A 17659-nucleotide genomic window follows, 5' to 3' on the forward strand; every position below is an offset into this window, starting at 1 on the left:
TACTTGAGTAACTCTCGATGTTAAGGTGGGAAAATCACCATTAATTGACTGCATTGATGTGCTGAATAATTCCCTTAATTACTTAAAGGAGACAAACGGTGTAGTAGAGAAGATACATGAAAAACACTAATTCTGTTTGAAATGATAGTTCAAATCAGTTTAAGAATTAAGCATCTAATTCTTTTGGCTCTTATTGCCTACCGGGAATGTTGTATTTCATTTAAAGTGACAAGTTTTATGACTCTACCATGTGATAAGAAGTAGATGGAACTGGAACAGAAAATGATGGTAGGGAAAGGGAGATAGGATAATTGAGGCGGTGTTGTAATGAACTAGGACCTGTGGTGGGACAGTGTGGGCTGTCAGAAATGCATTGGACTGGGGGTTGGAAGCCTAGGTTTTAGGCATGGCCACTCTTAAGAAACTGTGTACCTTTAAGCAAGTCACTTTTATGGTGAGGGAATTAGATGAGATTGGTAGTTCTCAAACTTTAAGCCTGTATTAGAATTACCTGGGGGGCTTGTTAAAACCCTGTTTCAGGCCTTCACCACCTGTTTCTGATTCAGAAGTTTTGAGTGAGTGTTGAATTTGAATGTCTAAAATAGCTTCCTAGAGACTGGTCCAGGACTGCACTTTGAGAGCCAGTGGACTGGATTGTCTCTTTTGCCTCTTAGACTCTAAGATCTGAGTATTTGAGGCTTAATATAAAGCAGATTTTGTTTTGATGTAAAATAAATAGGGCTTCTCCCTTTGGCTCAGCGGTAGAGAGTCTGTCTGCCAATGCAGGACCCTAGGGTTCAATACCTGGGTCAGGAAGATCCCCTGGAGAAGGAAATGGCAATCCACTTCAGTATTCTTGCCTGGGAAATCCCTTGGACAGAGAAGCCTGGCGGGTTACAGTCCATGGGGTCTCAAAAGAGTCAGACATGGTTTCGCGACTAAACAACAGCAACAAATAGGGTCAGAAATTAGAACATGAGATAGTGAGTCCTGGAGATAGTCAAACAGAGTCATAAATGCTTAGCATACATTCTCTTATGACAAGCTGAAAGATCTCACATCTTTTTTAGAACATTTCATTCTTTTTTTCTCTTCCCTCTCGTTAATTATCGTTTGGGGGTAAAAATTTATGGTACCATGTTTTAGGAACAGTATTTAGTTTATAAGCTTATTTCTTTCTAAATGAAGGGTGGCTTTTGTCACATCAAAGACATATAATGATGTGTAATGTCCCCCAGTTTGTGTTTGTTGTTGTTAAGTTAGTAGGTTGTGTCTGACCCTTTGTGACCCCATGGACTGTAGCCTGTCAGCCTCTTCTGTCCATGGGATTTCCCAGGTAAGAGTTACTGGGGTGGGTTGCCATTTCCTTTTCCAGGGGATCTTCTTGACACAGGGATTGAACCCAAGTCTTCTGCTTTGGTGGTGGATTCTTTACCACTTAGCCACCTGGGAAGCCCTCAGTTTGGGTTTATCTGCTATTTTCTCATGATCAGATTAAGATTTTGCATTTTGGGGAAGGATACCACAGAAGTGAAGGTGCCCTCAGTGTATCATATCAGAGTGTACATGATGTTGATATTTTACTGGTGATGTTGACCTTCATCATTTAGCTAAAGTGGTGTCTGCCAGGATTTTCCAGTGTAAACTTAATATTTTTCCCTTGGTAATTACTGAATACTTTGAGGAAGATACTTTGAGACTATGTAAATATCTGGTTTCTCTCATCAAGCATATATTTATTTCTTTATTAAGACAGAATTCCCATATAGTAAAGTGTATAATTCAGTGTTTTTTGTGTATATACATGAAGCTGTGCAGCCATCATCACTATCCAATTTAATAAATTTTTATCACTCCAAAAAGAAACTGCATACCTGTCAGTAGTGACTATAAACCCTTACCCCTCCCTCTCTCAGCCTTGGAAAACCACTTATCTACTTTATGTCTCTGTATATTTGCCTATTCTGGACATTTCATATAAATGGAATTATACAATATATGGCTTTTTTGGACTGACTTCTTTCATTTAGCATGTTTTCAGGGTTCATTCATGTAGCATGTATTGGTACTTCATTTCCTTTCATGGCTAAATAATATTCCATTGTATGGATATACCACATTTTATTTATGCATTCATCAGTTGATGGACATTTGAATTGTTTTCACTTTTTTTTTTTTGTTTTCACTTTTTTTTTGCTGTTAAGAATAATGCTGCCATGAGCATTTACTTGTGAGATTTTATGTGATGTTTTCCATTCTCTTGGGTACACACACACACACACACACACACACACACACACACACACACACACACACACACACACACACACACACACACACACACACACACACACACACACACACACACACACACACACACACCTTGGAGTGAAATAGGGTAACTGTGTTTAGCTTTTTGAGGCATTGTCAAATTGTTTTCCAAAGTGACTGCCCTATTTTTACATAACCAACAGCAATGTGTGAAAAAAAAAAATCAAATCTCTGTATACCCTCAGTAATACTTAGGTCTTTTTTAACATTTAAAATTTTTAATTGAAGTAAAACGCACAATATAAAATTCACCTCTTTGCCATTTTTAAGTGTACAGTTCAGTAGTGTTATGTAAATGTACATATTGGAAAACCAGAACTCTTTTCATCTTGCAGAACTGAAACTCTATTCTCATAAGGGCTTCCCAAGTGGTAAAGAACCTGTCTGCCAGTGCAGGAGACATAAGAAACCCAGGTTTGATCCCTGGGTTGGGAAGATCCCCTGAAGGAGGGCATGGCAACCCACTCCAGTATTCTTGCCTGGGGAATCCCTAGGGACAGAGGAGCCTGGTGGGCTATAGTCCATAATGTCGCAGAGTCGGACACGACTGAAGCGACTTAGCACACATGCCCATACCTGTTAAAAAACTCCTCATTCCCCTAGCTCTTTTCAGCCCATAACCATTCTACTTTCTGTTTGTATGGATTTGATTACTACAGGTACCATATATAAGTGGAATCATACAGTGTTTGTCTTTTTGTGACCGTTACTTCACTCTTTAACTATTTTGGTTATAGCCTTACTAGTGGATGTGAAGTGGTATCTCATTGTGGTTTTGATTTGCATTTTTCTAATGACTAATCATGTTGAACATCTTTACATGTGCATACTTGCAATTTGTACTTTGGAGAAATATCTATTTAAGTCCTTTGCCAATTTAGAAAATTAGGTCGTGCCCATCTGAGTCAGTTCTAAAGAGGTGGATGAACCTATTATACAGAGTGAAGTAAGTCAGAAAGAGAAATACAAATATCGTATACTGACACCTGTATATGGAATCTAGCAAGGTGGCACTGATGAATTTATTTCCAGGGCAGCGATGGAGAAACAGACAGAGAAAACAGACCTGGATGTTGGGGGAGGGGAGGGGGGAGAGGGTGAGGTGTATGGAGAGAGTAACATGGAAATTTAAAATACCACACGTAAAACAGATAGCCAGTAGGAATTTGCTTGGTGACTCGGGGAAGGCAAGCAGGGACTCTGACAGGCTGAAGGGTGGGGTGGGGGGGAAGATGGGAGGGAAGTTCAAGAGGGAGGGGACGTGGATGTACCTATGGCCTATTATTGTTGATGTATGACAGAAAGTCACAAAATTCTATAAAGCAATTATTCTTCAATTAAAAAATTAAAAAAGAATTAAGTTGTCCTTTTTTTTTTTTTTTGGTCTTTGTATTGTTGAATTGTAAGAGTTCTTTATATATTCTGGGCACTGGATCTTTACTAGATATATTATTTGCAAATATTTTCTCCCATGCTGGGACTTTGTTTTCACTTTCTTGACAGGGTCCTTTGTACAAATGTTTTGAATTTTACTTTAAATTTTAAAACATTTATTTTTATTTTTGGCTGCTCTATGCATTTTTTGTCTTCGTTGCTGTTCGTGGGCTTTCTCTGGTTATGGCAGATGGGGACTACTCTTTGTTGTGTGTGGGCTTCTCATAGTGGTTTCTCTTGTGGGGCGTCAGCTCTAGGCACACAGGCTTCAGTAGTTGTGACACTTGGCAGTAGTTTTGTTGCACGGATCTGGTTGCTCCATGGCATGGGGGATCCTCTTGAACTAGGGATCGAACCCATGTCCCCTGTCCTGGCAGACAGACTCCCAACCCCTGGACCACCAGGGGAGTCCTTAAATTTAATTGTTAGAAATTTTATCAGTAGTTTTAATTTGAGTCCAGTTTTTTTTTTTTTCTTTTGTTGCTGATGCTCTGATGTCATATCTAGGAAACCATTGCCAAATCCAGGTTTCTGGAAACTTACATGTATATTTTCTTCTAAGAGTTTTGTAGTTCTGGCTTTTAAATTTAGGCCTTTGATCTATTTTGAGTTAATTTTTATATATGACATGAGATAAGGATCCAAATTCATACTTTTGCATGTGGATATACATTTGTCTTAGAGCAGTTTGTTGTCAAAACTCTTCTTTCCCATTGAATGGTCTGGACTTCCTTAATGAAAATAAATTCACCATAGGTGTATAGATTTATTTCTAGACTCAGATTTATTCAGTTGATCTGTCTGCCTATCCGAATGCCAGTACCACCTTCTTTTAAATACTGTTAATACTGTTCTTTAGTTGCCAAGTTGTGTCTGACTCTGCGACCCCATGAACTGCAGCACACTTCTCTGTCCAACACTTTCTCCCTGAGTTTGCTCAGACTCATGTCCGTTGAGTCAGTGATGCCATTCAACTTCTCATCCTCTGTCACCCCCTTCTCCTCTTGCCCTCAATCTTTCCTAGCATCAGGGTCTTTCCCAGTGAGTCAGCTCTTCGCATCAGGTGGCCAAAGTACTGTAGCTTTGTACTCAGTTTTAGAAATCAGGAAGTGTGAGTCTTGTAACTTGATTCTTTTTCAAGATTGTTTGGCTACTTTGGGTTCCTTTCATTTCCATATGAATTTTAGGATCAGCTTATCCATATCTGCAAAAATGACATTTAAAATTTTGACAGAGATTGTATTGAATCTATAGATCAGATTGGGGAATATTGCCATTTTAAAAATATTAAGTATTTCAGTCTATGAACATGAACTGTCCATTTATTTAGATTTTCTTTAATTTCCTTCAATGTTTCTGTGCACAAGTCTTCCACTTCTTTGGTTAATTGTGTCAAAGTATATTCTTTTTTAAAAAAATTTTATATATACTTGTGGCTGCACTGGGACTTTGTTGCTGTGTATAGTTGTGGTGACCTGCCTCTTGAGAAACCTGTATGCAGGTCAGGAAACAACAGTTAGAACTGAAAATGGAACAACAGACTGGTTCCAAATAGGAAAAGGAGTACGTCAAGGCTGTATATTGTCACCCTCCTTATTTAACTTATATGCAGAGTACATCATGAGAAACGCTGGGCTGGAAGAAGCACAAGCTGGAATCAAGATTGCCAGGAGAAATATCAATAACCTCAGATATGCAGATGACACCACCCTTATGGCAGAAAGTGAAGAGGAACTAAAAAGACTCTTGATGAAAGTGAAAGAGGAGAGTGAAAAAGTTAGCTTAAAGCTTAACATTCAGAAAACTAAGATCACGGCATCTGGTCCCATCACCTCATGGGAAATAGATGGGGAGACAGTGGAAACAGTGTCAGACTTTATTTTGGGGGGCTCCAAAATCACTGCAGATGGTGACTGCAGCCATGAAATTAAATGATGCTTACTCCTTGGAAGGAAAGGAGCAACCTAGATAGCATATTAAAAAGCAGAGACATTACTTTGCCAACAAAGGTCCATCTAGTCAAGGCTATGGTTTTTCCAGTGGTCATGTATGGATGTGAGAGTTGGACTGTGAAGAAAGCTGAGTGCTGAAAAATTAATACTTTTGAACTATGGTGTTGGAGAAGACAGTTGAGAGTCTCTTGGACTGCAAGGAGATCCAACCAGTCCATCCTGAAGGAGATAAGTCCTGAGTGTTCATTGGAAGGACTGATGCTGAAGCTGAAACTCCAATACTTTGGCCACCTCATGCGAAGAGTTGACTCGTTGGAAAACACCATGATGTTGGGAGGGATTGGGGGCAGGAGGAGAAGGGGACGACAGAGGATGAGATGGCTGGATGACATCACTGACTCGATGGGCATGAGTTTGAGTAAACTCTGGGAGTTGGTGATGGACAGGGAGGCCTGGTGTGCTGCTATTCACGGGGTCGCAAAGAGTCGGACACGACTGAGCGACTGAACTGAACTGAACTGACTGGTAGTTGTGGTGCATGGGCTTCTCATTGCAGTGGCTTCCTTTGTTGTATCTTGAGGGCTTAGTTGCCCTGCAGCCTGTGGGATCTTCCTGGATGAGGGGTGGAACCCATGTCCCTTTGACAGGCAGACACCCAACCACTGGACCACCAGGGAAGTCCCCAAAATATATTATTCTTTTTGATACTATTATGAATGGTATTTTTTTCTTAATTTCATTTTCTGATTGTTCATTGCTAATGTACAGAAACACAACTTATTTTTGTATATTGATCTTGTATCTTACAACTTTGCTGAAGTTGTTTACTCTCATTTTTTTGTGTATGGATTCTTTAAGATTTTCTACATATAAGATCATGTCATTGGCAGTAAAGATTGTTATATTTCTTCCTTTCCCATCTGAATGTCTTTTATTTCCTTTTTTGCCTAATTGCCCTGGCTAGAACTTCCAGTACAGTGTTGAATAGAAGTGTGAGAGCAGACATATTTATCTTGTTCCTGAGTTTAGGGGAAAAGCTTTCAGTCTTTCACTGTTAAGTATGATGTTAGCTGAGAAATGTATATTTCTTAAAATTTTTATTTCCAAGTGTTTAACAGATGCATGCATGCATGCTAAGTCGCTTTAGTCGTGTCCGACTCTGTGCAGCCCCATGGACAGCAGCCCACCAGGCTCCTCTGTCCACAGGGTTCTCTAGGCAAGAACACTGGAGTGGGTTGCCATTTCCTTCTCCATAACAGATTCATAGGAATTTGCAAAAATAGTGCAGAGTGGTCTCATCTACCCTTCACCCAGTTTTCCCCCAGTGAGTACATCTTATTTTCTTTTTTATCAATTAATTAACTTTTTTGGCTGTGCCACACAGCTTGTCGCATTTTAGTTGCCTGGCCGTGAATTGAACCCGTGCAGTGACAGCACAGAGTCCTAACCACTAGGCAGCCAGGAAATTTCCCCCAGTGAGTACCTCTTAAATAACTACACTGCAGTGTCAAAACCAGGACATTCATATTGGTACTAGGTGTGTGTCCAGTTCTATATGATTTTATCACATGTGTAGATTCATGTAACCACCACCACAATCGTGATACAGAACTGTTCCATCTCTATAAAGATCTCCTTTAGGCTACCCCTTTATAGTTAAGCCCGCGGCCCTCCTTCCCACCAGCCTTAACCCCTGGCAACCACTGATTTGTTTTCCATCTCTACACTGTTGTCATTTGGAGAACATTATATATGTGTCACACAGCTGGTAAATTTTTGGCATCAAGAACATTTTTAGTTCAAGTTACTTTTCTTCTTTTGTTTTCTAAAGGTAGCATTTTCCCTCTTATTTTATATATGCAGTAACTGCTTAAGTGTCTCTGAAGATAAAACATTAATGGGATTAAAAACATTTCTGTTTCCTATATTTACTTTGAGAGCCCACTTTGATATTCTTTGGTTGGTCTTTGATGTTGCAAGTTCTGGAGGGGCAGGTAATGGGTGAGAATAGTTTGAATGATGCATACCTCGAAAAAAGTCTGATTTTTATTAATACATTGTCTTATTTTTTTCCTGTGGTAATTAGAATCATTTAAATTTTATTCCTTTGATGTCCAAATGCAGCATTTTAAGATAGATTCTTAGGAAGTCCCTGATGATGGTGGTGGTAATGTTTTCCTCTGAGAGGCATTGTTCAAGGCAATGACAAAATAACCATTCACCTTTGCTGCCACTATTATTTGTGTGAGAAAAATCTTCATTTTGGTCAAATTGATACATGTACATACCTGTAAGTCATAATTCCGTGTGTGTGTGTATATATTTGTTGTTGTTCAGTTGTTCATGTCCGACTCTTTGCAACCCCATGAACTGCAGCATGCTAGGATTCTCTGTCCTTAACTGTCTCCTGAAGTTTGCTCAGACTCAAGTCCTTTGAGTCAGTGATGCTATTTAACCATCTCATTCTCTGCTGCCTGCTTCTTCTCCTGTCTTCAGTCTTTCCCAGAATCAGGGTCTTTTCCAGTGAGTCAGCTCTTTGCATCAGGTGGCCAAAGTACTGAAGCTTCAGCATCAGTCCTTCCAGTAAATATTCAGAGTTGATTTCCTTTAGGATGGACTAGATTGATCTCCTTGCAGTCCAGAGGACTCTCAAGAGTCTTCTCCAGCACCACAATTTGAAAGCATCAAGCTTTCCGTGCTCAGCCTTCTTTATGGTCCTACTCTTACATCTGTACATGACTACTGGAAAAACCATAGCTTTGACTATATGGACCTTTGTCGGCAAAATGATGTCTCTGCTTTTTAATACGATGTCTAAGTTTGTCATAGCTTTTCTTCTAAGGAGCAAGCGTCTTCTAATTTCATGGTTATAGTCACCTTACACAGTGATTTTAGAGCCCAAGAAAATAAAATCTGTCACTGTTTCCACTTTTTTCACCGTCTGTTTGCCATGAAGTGTTGGGACTGGATGCCGTGATCTTAGTTTCACACAAAGGTAATTCCTTACGTGGTGGTTGTTGAGTCATGGTATCATGTCCAACTCTTTGTGACCCCATGAACTGTAGCCCACCAGGCTCCTCTGTCCATGGGATTTCCCAGGCAAGACTACTGGAGTAGGTTGCCGTTTCCTTCTCCAGGGCATCTCCCTGGTCCAGGAATTGAACCCGCCTCTTCTGCATTGCAGGTGGATTCTTTACCACTGAATCAGTGGGGAAGCCCCAGTTCCATATCTACACACATGTATGTATACACAGAACCAAATCAAAACAGCCAACAATTTTCTGTTACATATCTATTTGTGATTACTGCTCAACAGACAAATTATACTTTAGGCCATTTTAGCTTTTATTCCACATTATCTGTTGACTCACTATAGAAGATTAAGTTTACACAAGTGTGCTGTCTCCTCCTTCCCATGTTTTACCTTCCATATTACATTTAGTCCAAGCTTTACCTGAGTTGTAAAATTTTTCTCAGTATAAATCAAAGAATTCTAATGGCTTTATATATATTATATATATGTGTATATGTATGTATATAATTCATGAAATGTTTTCTGGGACCCTCCATCATTCTGGACTGTTTTCTCTTTCTTGGCCTTCTCTTTACTGTTTTTCTTTAAATTTCTTTTTTTCTCTCTCCTGTGTTGGACTTCTGTAGCCTGGATCCTGTCTTTCTCTTTGTTGGTTTATTGTCTAATTTTGATGGAGTGCAGCTTATAGTAACTTCCTGAAAGCTGGTGTATGACAGATAGTTTGCTGCTGGTAAGTGCTCAGTCATGTCTGACTCTTTGCAACCCCATGGACTTTAGCCTGCCAGGCTCCTCTGTCCTTGGGATTTTTTTCAGGTAAGAATACTGGAGTGGGTTGCCTTTTCCTTCTCCGGGTGATCTTCCCAGCCCAGGATTGAACCTGGGTCTCTTGCATCTGCTGCATTGGCAGGTGGATTCTTTGCCACTCGCACCACCTAGGCAGCCCAACAGATAGTTTGCATGTCTGAAAAAGTCTTTATGCTTTACATTTGATTGTTGGCATTATTGAATTTAGAATTGTAAGTTAAAAATAATTTTTCTTTAGCATTTTTAACACATTCTTCCTTTGTCTTCTAGCTTCCTGGATATTATGAAGTTATCATTCTTGGTTCTTTGTGGTCTATTTTTCCCTCTGCAAACTTTTGGGATCTTCTCTTTATTTCACTCATCTTCAGATATTGAGAAATTTTGTGATGATATGCCTGGGCTTGAGTCTTGTTTTCATTCATTGTGTTGTATACACATTGGGCCCTTTTAATCTGGAAACTCATTTCTTCAGTTTTGAGAAGCTTTCTTGTATTATTTCTTTAATGATTTTCTCTCCTCCATTTTCTCTGCTCCTTTCCCCGCCCCCCACCACAGTAACTATTAGTTGGATATCGGACCTCCAAGATTCTCTAGTTTAAAACTGTCTTTTCTGCTCATGTGATTCTCTTTTTTATTAAATTTCTTTAATCTCAGTGAATTTAAAAATTTCTGTTTTTGAGTTCTTTCTTGTTTTGCTTAATAAAAAGGTCACTTTGTGAAATAATACAGTTAAGGACCAGTAGGAAATAATGTGTTATTGGGCTATCCTACTTGACTTCTGATATCAGATCACCTGTTATTTAATTGGGAAGCCATGCATATATCCTGCAATTATCCCAAACCCAGACTTTTTCTCTTAGTATCCAGTGCAGCAAAGTTTATGTGCTGTTTGGTAAGATAACATAAAATAACCATAGTAGGTGCAATTTGAAGGAACATATACATGTGGAGAATGCAACAACTAGTTTTGTGAGGTATTTTTGCTGTGGATTATGTAAATAACAGGATCTTTTTGGTGTTATTTTATAGGATGATTTTTCAGAATTGTCACCATACGAAAGGAAGAGACTGAAGAACATATCAGAAAATGCAAACTTTTTTGCTTCTCTTCAGTTGTCTGAGGTTTGTTTGAAGTTTCTAATCTAAACTGAGATTCTATTTCTCTTGCTAGTAGGTCAATAAAATACTCATAGTATCAGGTTTCATAGTGTCAAATGAGGGAGGGTAAAATTAGCAAGATTTACACTTAATACAGTTTACCGTATTTTATTGATTCCAAGACTTTTTTTTTTTTTTAAACTGTTGTATTAAAGCTGTAATTGGAAGCTTCCCCTCACTCCTTTCTATCCCTGGTCAGGGAGCTAAGACCCCACAAGCCTCGAGGCACAGCCAAAACTGAAGAAAAGAATAGAGGAGAATATGGTTAGTATTGTCAGCTTTCAGGGTTAATGGCCATAAGTATGCTAATGTTTTCTAATCATCTTTACTAAAGGTATAATTTACACTGAAGGTCTTCACACTGCAGTCAAACTTCTATGTGTGTGAGAAGAGCTGTCCAGGAGGGTGTGTGATGTTTCCCCCCAAAATACGTTAAACCCTTGGCTTTATTAAATAGTTTCTGGACATACCAAATTCCTAAATATTCAGTGTGTATTTGCATTTTGAGGGGAGGGAGGGTGAGTTAATATAAGGCACTAAATTGCTGAGTCACTCACAGTTGAAAATTCATTGGAAATGGAGACAAAAATATCTCTGATTTTGACTTTAGTTAACAGAAATTACTATTGATTTATGGAAGTACAACCTGTAACTTTTCTGGAAAACACCCACAAAGGTTGCCTGAAGTATAAGTTAAACTTGGAAATTTGTAATAGCATATTTAATAAATGTACTTACGTAAACTTGTTAGTAGCCTGGTCCCAGGAACCAGAATGTCAGTACTTTAGACGGTATTATATACTTCTCTTTATTATTGATAGTGTTTTTGTCTCATGTCTACTACCAAGAACAGTTGTCATATCTCAAGGTTCTTTACTTCCTGTACAGATCTTGGCTTAGTGTACAGATAGTAGCAGATACTCACATGTTTTAGAAGGTAAGCTATGTAGTTACAGTATTTTTTTTATAAGATAGTATTTTTACATGTATTATGTTTTGTGTATTTTGCAGTCAGCTGCAAGGCTCCGTGAAATGATAAAGAAGAGACAGCCTCCTGAATCCAAAAGGTAAAAGATTGGGTTTACGTTTCCTATACCATGATATATTGCTGAGTTGTTTTATAATTTGAAAAAAATGGTTCTACATAGTACAATAAGTAGCAGATCAGAAACAGTAATTTGGTTTAATTGTTTATATCTCTGAGGGAATACTATGTTTTATTAACTCTAAAGTTCTCATCTTCATCAAAGGACTGTAGAGGAAATAAAATCTTGAGAACTGAATTTTATTTATATTTATTATCGCTGCTAATGGAAATCTTTTTTTAAAAATATTATTTTTTTTGGTTGTACTGGGTCTTCATTGCTACATGGCTTTCTCTAATTGTGGCAAGCACAGGCTATTATTTAGTTGCAGTGCATGGGTTTTTCATTGCAGTGGCTTCTCTTGTTGTGGAGCATAGGTACTAGGTACACAGGCTTCAGTAGTTGTGGCACACGGGCTTTGGTTACTCCATGGCATGTGGAATCTTCTTGGACCAGGGATCGAACCCATGTGCCCTGCATTGGCAGGTGGATTCTTATCTACTATACCACCAGGGAACTCTGAGATAAATCTCTTTTACCACTAAATTGTTCTTATTTTTCCCTAAAAAAACTATTGTTTTTAAAGATTCCTCTACTTTATTTTTTTGTTTTTTCTTTCCCATTCCTAGAATAAAAGGAAGGAAATGAACATTTGTTGCACATCTGTGAAATACAGTGCATGCATGCATGCCAAGTTACTTCAGTCGTGTCCGTGTCTTTGTGACCCTATGGACACAGACTCTGCTGTCTATGGGAGTCTCCAGGCAAGAATACTGGAGTGGGTTGCCATTTCCTTCTCTGAAATAACAATGCAGTGACCTAAACATTTTTATCCTATATTATCTCGTTTAATTCTGGCCAAAATTTTGTGAGATCTAAAACAGACTCAAAGAGGTAAAGTAATTTGCCCAAGGTCAAAGTAGCTCTTAAAGACTTCCCCAGCAGTCCAGTGGTTAAGAACTCCCCACTTCCAATGCAAGGGGTGCTGGTTTGATACCTGATCAGGGAGCTGATAGCCCACATACCATGTGGCATGGCCAAAAAAAAAAAAAAGTTAGCTTTTAGGTGGAAGCTTCAGGATTTGACCTCCAGGATGCCTTAGGTTCTCTTCTTTGCATTTTCACAATGCTTATGTATAAATGAAGAAACTGAAAATCTTGGCATCATTAGATCATTGTTTTAGTACTGGATGCTAATGTAACATCATTTAATTGATTTGATTCTGGTATAGGTCAACTAGCTTGAGAAAAGCTAAACCTTTAACTATGACCAGGTATTTGCAAGTGTGAAAAATTGTTACAAGAGGAACAAACAGCGTTTAACACTGGAAGATAATAGCACCTGTCCTGTTGTCAGTTGATCATTAGCTTTATATTTGCATACATCTGTATATTTTTGGCTGCTGCTCAGTGTGGCATGTGGGATCTTACTTCCCTTTGTATGTTATTTTATTAGCAAAGATTAGTGTTTTGTTTTTTTTTTCCCTAAATCACCTAAGTCACAAAGTTCCAGCACTTAATAGTTGTGTAAAGATTAGTATCCAGCAGCTAGAGCAGAAGTTATATAGAAGAAAGAGCATAACTTTTGAAATTTGGCAAACTTGATTTCAAGTTTCAATTCAGCAACTTATAACTGCGGTATTAACTTTGGACAGTTTATATAATCTTTCTTTCCTTATCTGTAAAGTTGACGTTATGCCAATCTAGAGGGGTTTTTAAAAATTACTAAATATACATACAAAGAAGCACATATGAGTATTTATGTAATTGAAAAAATAATAATAATTCAAGCATCCATCCATATATCTGCCATCCAGGTCAATAGAAATTTATAGTACCTTTTAAGGCCCTCCTCGAGGTAACAGTCATTATGCTGAATTTTGTGATAATTACTCCTTGCATTTATTTATAGTTTTACCACTGATGAATGTATATTAATATAATATTAATACAGTATTTTACTTTTTTTACCTGTTTTTTATATTAACATATACTATGATGCCATTTTTATATTCTGGGATTTTCTTTTGCTCACTTTTACATCTTTATATGTTTTAAAATTCATTCATGTTGTTGTGTACAGCTTTACTTCATCCTGTTTTTTTCTGCTCTATGAATGCACTATGTTGACTTGAATATGGACAGTTGAATTTGTCTTTGTATTTCCTTTATTTATTTATTTTTTTCCCCAATTATTTTTATTAGTTGGAGGCTAATTACTTTACAATATTGTAGTGGTTTTTGCCATACATTGACGTGAATCAGCCTTGGATTTACATGTGTTCCCCATCCTGAACCCCCCTCCCACCTCCCTCCCCATCCCATCCCTCTGGGTCATCCCAGTGCACCAGCCCGGAGCACTTGTCTCATGCATCCAACCTGGACTGGCGATCTGTTTCACACTTGATAATATACATGTTTCGATGCTATTTTCTCAGATCATCCCACCTTAGCCTTCTCCCATAGAGTCCAAAAGTCAGTTCTATACATCGTATTTCCTTTATTATAAAGACTGCTGCTCTGATCAGTCTTAAGTCTGTTGGTGTTGATGTGTGAAGAGTTTCTCTCTGAGGAGGATTCTCTAGGAGGATTATACATTAGAACCCAAATTTTTCCATATGCTGAGGATTTTTTTTTGGTTAAGTGAGGTATTAAATGCTTAGTATAGTTTCTACCACACAGTCTACTTTAAATAGTAGTTATCACTCATCTTCTAAACAAATGTGGACTGTGGTTGAGATTTATGCATGCGAATTTTTGGAAGTAATTTCAGAGGCTTCTCTTTCCCCAACATTTTTTAATGAACTACTTTTTTTTTAAGACTTAATTTTTTAAAAAACAGTTTTAGGGTCACAGCAAAATAGGAAGATACAGAGATTTCCCATATATTCTCTACCCCTGCCCATTCGAAGCTTCCCCTATTGTAAACATCACATATTAGAATGGTACACTGGTAGATTATCAAGGTTGAACCTACACTGACACATCATAATCACTTAGAATCCATAGTTTATCTTAGGATTTGTTGTTGGTGTTGTATTTCCTGTTGGTTTTTACAAGTGTGCAATGACATGTATCCATCATTAAGATGGCATACACCGTATTTTCACTTCCCTGAAAATCCTCTGTGCTCTGCTTTTTCATCCCTCCCCAAAACTACCCTCCAACAACTACTGATGTTTTTACTGTTTGCACAGTTTTGCCTTTTCTAGAATGTCATGTAGTTGGAATGATACAGTATGTAGCCTTTTCGGGTTGGCTTCATTGCATTTAAGTTTTCTCCAGTGTCTTTTCATGGCTTGATAGCTCATTTCTTTTTAGTGCTGAATAATAGTCTGTTGTCTGCATGCATCACACTTTATTTATTGGCTATTGCCAAGTTTTGGCAGTTACGAACAAAGCTGCTGGAAACAACCGAGTGTGTGTTTCTTTTTTTTTTAAGTACCAAGGATCTTTATTCTTAGGTCTGATATTCAATCTGTGGCTGCAGATAATACGTCACTATTTAGAGAATAAAAGGTCCCATTATCTTCATTCAAGTCTTCAGCCAAAAAGTTACACCTTATTCTCATACAAGATAAGGGTTGCTAGGGGATTAAGGAGGTACACTGAGGAGAAAAGCAAAAGGGAACAAACACTTTTTTACAAGCATATCGTCCCAGTTACCGTGAAGGTTACGTCTCAGGTTAATTTACAAAAGTAGTGACAGGACCATGATTTCAGTGAAAATCAGCACGTTATACCTTTTAAAAAACCAATTCAGAAATACTAAGTCAGGCAAGCATGCAAAATTCAGAGTATAAAAAAATGCAAGGGCTGGTGGCCCAAACAGGTATTTCCCTCAGAAAGAGGGATTTGAAAATGCTGCACAGAACCAAAGGAATTAGAAGCTGAATTAGCAGACCCATTTCCTCAGTTTATATATGAGGCAAGTGGGCAGACATTAACTGGTAAAGCTTACTCAGCCAGATTAAGAATGTATAGACATCTAATTCCTGGTGCTATCTGCAACTACATGTATCTAAAATACAAGGAGATAAATATCCAGAACACATCAAACCCACTGATTTAAAGAAAACATTTCAAGGGTGGGGGTGAAGTTGTCATAGCATAGCAGCACGTTAAACATATTTAAGAGATTAAATGGAAAGAAATAATCTCTTATTTTAATGCTCAGTTTTGATCAACACAAGTTTCCAGCCAACTTTCTGATGTAGAACAAAACAAGTATATTCTTCAGTTTTCTTCTACACTTTTTTGGGCCTATCTTTCAAAACTGAGCACTGGGTATTTTTAATGTAAGTAATGGGATGTTATATGTACATTCTAATTACACATTTTAGGAATAAACAAAATGCATATTTCAGTAACTCAGAGTGTATTTGTAAAATGAAAAGCTCTCTATCAAAATACACTTTTCACTGGGAAAAATAAATAAAACAGACAGATGGATCTACACAAAGTAAAAGTTAACTTTGGTAGACTTCACTGTGGAGGACAGTCCATAACAAGCTCATCTGCCCTTACTCCCCCAGAGCTGATCATCTTCCTAGTTAAGATTTTAAAAATATGTTTTAATTGATATCATTATGTTGATATTTGTTTCTCATTCCACATCATCTTCAGCCAAGCTCTGAGCACCTTACAATTCTCTGACTAATTGTTGGGAGCTTAGTCAGAAGCATCTGGAACACTGGTGGTGGAAGAGTTTGTTGCAACACTTGCAGTAACTGCTGTGGCTGTCCGCACACAGCAATTGCATTTGTCAGATGGTCCACACCCTTCTCATATTCACCTTGAGCTAGTAATTCTTGACCAAGCTGTATTTCTTCTAGAAAGAATTTCTGAACGGCTTCAGCATCTTTAAGGTCAGGTAACTTGGAAAGCCCAGCTCTCTCCTTGGCAAGCTTTTGTTTTCTTTCTTCGTTCTCGCAGCCTTTTCTTGAAGTTGGGGTCACTCCGTCTCTTGTGGTCGAAGTATATGCAGTAACCGATGAAAAGGGCCCCACACACGCCGGCGGCGATGGCGCTGTTCCGGCCCACCATCGTCTCTTCATTGAAGAGCCGGGTTGGCTGCGGCGGGGCCCGCAAATCCCGAGTGTGTGTTTCTGTGTGGAGTTTTCAGCTCCTTTGAGTAAATATCAAGAAGCATGGTTGCTGGATTGTATTGTAAGAGTTTGCTTAATTTTGTAAGAAACCACCAAACTGTCTTCCAAAGTGATTGTGTCATTTTACATTTGCACCAGCAATTGATGACAGATCCTGTTGATACATATCTTTACCAGCATGTGGAGTCATCAGAGCTCTGGATTCTGGCTATTCTAATATGGCTGTAGTGGTGTCTCATTGTTTCAATTTGCATTTCTCTGATGACATATAATGTGAGGCATCTTTTCATATGCTTATTTCCCATCCGTGTATCTTCTTTGGTGATATGTTTGTTAAGGTCTTTGGCCATTTATAAACAAAGTTTTCTTTGTTGTTGTTGAGGGTTTTTAAAAATTTTTTTGAAATTTATTTTGGCTCTGCCTGGTCTTAGTTGTGGCAGGTGGGATCTTTAGTTGCAGCATGTGGGGTCTAGTTCTGTGACCAGGATTGAATGTGGGCCCGCTGCATGGGGAGCACGCAGACCACCAGGGAAATCCCTAGTTTTAGTTTTTTAAGGAACCTCCGTACTCTTCTCCATAGCGGCTGTATCAACTTACATTCCCGCCAACAGCATAAGAGGCTTCCCTTTTCTCCACACCCTCTTCAGCATTTATTGTTCGTAGGTTTTTGGTGATGGCCGCTGTCTGGTGCCGTCACATATTTAGAATCATACAGTATGTAGCCTCATTCGGATTGACTTCTTTTTTTAGTACT

The 17659-nt window shown here is 38.3% G+C and overlaps 1 protein-coding gene and 1 pseudogene across 6 annotated transcripts in view; one reads left to right on the top strand and one right to left on the bottom strand.

Moving 5' to 3' along the window:
- The window catches only part of WDR76 (WD repeat domain 76), a 56483-nt gene that overhangs the window by 3485 nt on the left and 35339 nt on the right, over positions 1-17659 (top strand). For all 6 annotated transcript variants that reach the window (XM_043921698.1, XM_043921697.1, XM_043921702.1 and 3 more), the window contains 2 exons: positions 10585-10677; positions 11725-11780. In XM_043921698.1, coding sequence (XP_043777633.1) covers positions 10585-10677; positions 11725-11780 — 149 coding nt within the window. The remainder of the gene's footprint in view (positions 1-10584; positions 10678-11724; positions 11781-17659) is intronic.
- LOC122706502 lies at positions 16404-16843 on the bottom strand (annotated as a pseudogene).

The sequence above is a fragment of the Cervus elaphus genome, chromosome 13 (genome assembly GCF_910594005.1).
Source record: "Cervus elaphus chromosome 13, mCerEla1.1, whole genome shotgun sequence".
Classification (NCBI taxonomy): Eukaryota; Metazoa; Chordata; class Mammalia; order Artiodactyla; family Cervidae; genus Cervus; species Cervus elaphus.